A 4,263-nucleotide genomic window follows, 5' to 3' on the forward strand; every position below is an offset into this window, starting at 1 on the left:
CCCTCCCCAGCTTTCCTGGAGCCCCTTACCAGGAAGGGCCAGCCACTGAGCCATAACAGCTGCAACCTTCTCCTGGAGCTTCTCCTCTGGCACCAGCTCATCCACCAGCCCTATCCTGTGGGCCTGGGGTGCAGGGTAGAGGGACCCCAACTGCAGGGAGAGCTCAGCAACTCGGTGTCCCACAACATTCACAAATGTGTCCTTAAACCTAGGAGAGATGGGAGGAAAAGCCAGAGTCAGGGAAAGAAAACACCCAGCAGCAGATCCATTGTTTTGAGAGACCCACCCATGACACTAGAAGTGGGAGGCACTGCCCTACCAGAAGGGAGCCACAATGCCCAGCTGGGCTTCATTCAGGCCGATGCTGAACTTGGGGTTCTCCACCATGATCCTGTAGTCACACGACAGGGCCATGAGACAACCTCCTGCTGGGCTGGACCCCTGAAAAAGAAGGGAGGAGAGAGAGTCTAGGTCAACCCTCTGTGCTGGTTACAGACGTCCCTGCACCCCCAGGCTCACCGTGTCCTCCAGAGCAGGCAAGACACAGGGTGACAGAGCTGCCAAGGACAGAGCAGAAGAGCCACTAACAAAGACTTTCTCAGATGTTCCCCAGAGTTTATCCTTTCATTTCTCAATGCTCTTTGTTTCTTGCATTTTGCAGCCTGGAAACCTAGTTATCTGATCCGTGTTGCTGGGGTTGCACACCCTGCAGCTCAGAGCTGCTGTGGCACTTCCTTGTAATGCCACAGAAGTCTTTAACCCTGCTTCAGTTTGTGACCCCAAATGCCACAGAAACGGTTCTTTTCAGGGGCTGTGTAACCCTTTCAGTCTCTAAAACTTCCACTTGAGGCTGTCTTTGCTGGGACTTGGTGCTTGCTCAGCCCTGCACAGGATGCCTGTGGGCAGTTCAGAGATGGAGCTGCCTTCAGAGACAACCCATGGACAGACACAGAGCTGTGAGCTGCCAAAGCAGCACTGCACTGCACTTCAAAACACAAACAAGACACCCAGCAGGTAACAGCTCATCTACAGACACTGACAATCAGGCAGCACATCCCTGCTGGCCAAAAAATCCACGTCTGGAGGAGCAAAACTCAATGAAGAAAAGGGCTTAAGCCAAGGGGCACTGCCTGGCGCTGGAGCTTTGCTGCCCGCGGGGCTGAGGACAGGCCCTTGCAGCACTGCAGGGCTGCCTGCCATGCCCTCCCCTCTGCTGCAGAGGCCAAGCAATGACCCTGGGCAACTCCCAGGAGTCCCACCCATGGGAAGCAGCTGGTGGGCACAGGACAGGGCTGCTCCTGTGTCCTGCACCAGCCGCTCGGCTCCGCCGGCACCTGCCGGGCAGGGATGGCCCTCCTGCTCCTCACTGCCCTGCTGCTCCCCCTCTGTCCTGCTGCCCTGCTGCTTCCCCTCTGCCCTGCTGCCCTCCTGCTCCCCCAGGCAGCAGCACAGCCTCCCTCCCAGGGCAGGACACGGCTCATGCTGCACAAGGCACAGCCACGGGCACCCCAGACCCCTGGGCAGGACGGGAGCACCACGCAGGGTCTCCACCACAGCTCCAGCTTACGTGGAACCTGCCCCATCCCACCCTCCCATTCCCTGCCACCCTCCAACACCCCGACCCACCACAGCCTTTGCCCATGACACCCCAACAAGGACATCCCTCTATTTGTTCCACCACCACCAAGCCTGGTTTGATTGTCCCTGCCCATGCAGTACAAACAAGCCACAGCAAGTGACAGACCCTGGGGAGCAAGGAAGGAGGTGGCTCTAAGGGAGGTGGCTCTAAGGGGGGGTGACTCTAAGGGGGGTGACACTAAGGGGGGTGGTTCTAAAGGGGGGTGGCTCTAAGGGACATACATTGACTGCAGCGACTGTCACCATGTTGGAGCTGTACAGCCGGAGCCACATCTCCTGCACAGCTCTCCAGAACTCTGCATAGTGCTCTGTGCTCTTCCCACACATCTCTGTGATGTCCAGGCCGGATGAGAAGATCTTGGGAATATCCTAGAATTGGGAAAACACAAACATCACTGGGAGTCACTGCCCAGGGATCAGCCTTTAGCCCTCTAACATGCCCGGCCTGGCAGCCCAGGGAAAGGGAAAGTGATTGTTGAATATGACATAAACCAGGGTGTTTTGGGGTTCTGAAATAATCTCCCCAGTGCTCCCACAGCCTGGATCATCCCATCACCATGGCATGCAGGGCTGGGACTCTGCTTGCCACATGATTTCTCATTATCAGGGTCCCTGTGTGGGCACATCAGCCACGCGGCACAAAACCTGCCCTGTCCTGCTCCCTGGCACCACCTCGTACCCACATCACATCTGAAAACAACACTGGCAGCCCCAAGCAGCTGCCTCTGGGCAGCTCAGGAGGTCTCAAGGGATGATGTGTCAAGTCTGCAGATATGCAGCTTTGATTCTAGTGACAGATCATAACATCCAGTTGTTCTTCTGCTAGTAAAGGACAGAGAAGAAAAAGCACAGTCTTTCCAAGAACCCTCTCCCCTTCTTCCAGAGCTGATCAAAGATGTTTCCCAGCCCTCCAGTGCCAGGAGGGCAAACAGCAGGAAGGGAACAGCACCCATGCCTGCCACATGGCCCCACAGGTGACACCCTGAGCCCAGGACAACACGTACAGATGTCAAGATCACACCCCGGCAGGCCCGGTTGTTCTCCAGCTTCTCCAGGCTTATGCAAAACTCTGTGAGGAAGTCCAGGCTGAGGCTGTTGACTGGGGGGCTCTTGAACTTCATGGTGGCAACACCTGTGCCATGATAAACACAGAGATATCAGGACCCCCCAGCACAGGGGCTGGTGCTGCCCTGCCCAAGGGAGCTTTGCCCGCTCCCCTGCTCACCCCAGACTCTGTCTTTCCACTCTGGCCCTTCAAAAAGCCCCCAGAGCTGGGGGGTCAAGCCAGGACCCTACTTTTGCCCAAACCTGCCCACAAGCCAGGCTTGCTCAGCCAGTGCATGAACCAGCAGGTGTGCAGGGGCCACCTTGTGTATCCCCAACACCTTGGGGGTCACACTGCCTGGCAGGTCCCTTCTGTCTGGGCTCGTGGATCAGACTGAGCCTCACAGCAAACGCCCCACGTCCAGGGGGTCACACACCTTTCTGAGCCTGCTGGCAGCACTGCCACCCCAGCCAGCACCACGGGAAGGGCTCCAAGCAGCAGTTCCCAGCCCCAGAAGGTCCCCACTGAGTGCCCAGCCTGTGTGCTGCAGCTGTGCCCAGGCTGGGAACTGAGTGAGGACGTACCCAGAGGGCTGGGCAGGCCCTGGGAAGCCTCGAGAAGTAGCACCTTATGTGTAGTGTGGGGACATGGCCCCGTGGCAGCTGTTCCTGGCAGCCAGGGCACACAGAGCCAACAGCTGCTCCCTGAAGGAGCTCCTGCCACTCTGCCAGCTCCCCACAGCAGGGACCCCACAGAGGGGACAGGGCACAAGGTCTGCCCGTGGGGACAGCTTGGGTTTGCCTGGAGCACCCAAGCAGCACCCACCACTGGTGAGACTCTGGTCCCCAAATGCTCCTCTCCAAGGGTCCTAAGCAGCTGAAGCTGGAACATGTGGACTTGGGTGGCTTCCCACACCCAGGGCCACGTGTGCTGTGGGGCAGGGATGGGAGAGACCCCCCTGCATGCCCCCCACAAGGCCCTGTAGGATGCAGGGAAGGCTGCAGAGGTGCCACCCACCCTACCTTTGCTCTCGTCCAGCTCCACCAGGATCTTGTTGTTGCTGAAGGCACGGGACGGGGTGAGCAGGAGGCTGTGGAGCTGCCAGGAGGCCCTGCCCCATGCTGGTGGCCCGTGGCAGAGGGGCAGCACACCTGGGGGGGACAGAAGCAAGTAGGGGTGGGCAGGGCACAGCCCCCACGGGTGTGGAGTGTGCCCCCCAAAAGGGCTCTGCACGGGCAGGGCGAGGACATGGGGTCGTGCTGACCCACTGGGGGAGGACATGGGACACCCTGACCCATTGAAGGGAGGACATGGGGACACCCTGACCCATTGAAGGGAGGACATGGGGACACCCTGACCCATTGAAGGGAGGATATGGGGCACCCTGACCCATTGAAGGGGAGACATGGGGACATATTGACCCACTGAGGGGGGACATGGGGACACCCTGACCCATTGAAGGGAGGACATGGGGACACCATGACCACGGTGGGGACACAGGGGGGACATCCTGACCCACAGTGGGGGGCACTGGGGGCACTGACCCACTGAGTGGGGGTGTGGGGAGAGCCCTGCCCACG

The 4,263-nt window shown here is 59.2% G+C and overlaps 1 protein-coding gene across 1 annotated transcript in view; it reads right to left on the bottom strand.

The window, feature by feature from the left end:
• The window catches only part of ECI1 (enoyl-CoA delta isomerase 1), a 5,200-nt gene extending 1,452 nt beyond the window's left edge, over positions 1-3,748 (bottom strand). Inside the window, exons 1-5 of the mRNA XM_009995483.1 lie at positions 3,706-3,748; positions 2,643-2,770; positions 1,861-2,007; positions 320-441; positions 30-208 (exon numbers count right to left, since the gene is read on the bottom strand). Coding sequence (XP_009993785.1) covers positions 30-208; positions 320-441; positions 1,861-2,007; positions 2,643-2,759 — 565 coding nt within the window. The 5' untranslated portion in view covers positions 2,760-2,770; positions 3,706-3,748. The remainder of the gene's footprint in view (positions 1-29; positions 209-319; positions 442-1,860; positions 2,008-2,642; positions 2,771-3,705) is intronic.
• Positions 3,749-4,263: the final 515 nt, after the last annotated feature.

This window comes from Chaetura pelagica, unplaced genomic scaffold (assembly GCF_000747805.2).
Source record: "Chaetura pelagica isolate M959 unplaced genomic scaffold, ChaPel_1.0 scaffold124, whole genome shotgun sequence".
NCBI lineage: Eukaryota > Metazoa > Chordata > Aves > Apodiformes > Apodidae > Chaetura > Chaetura pelagica.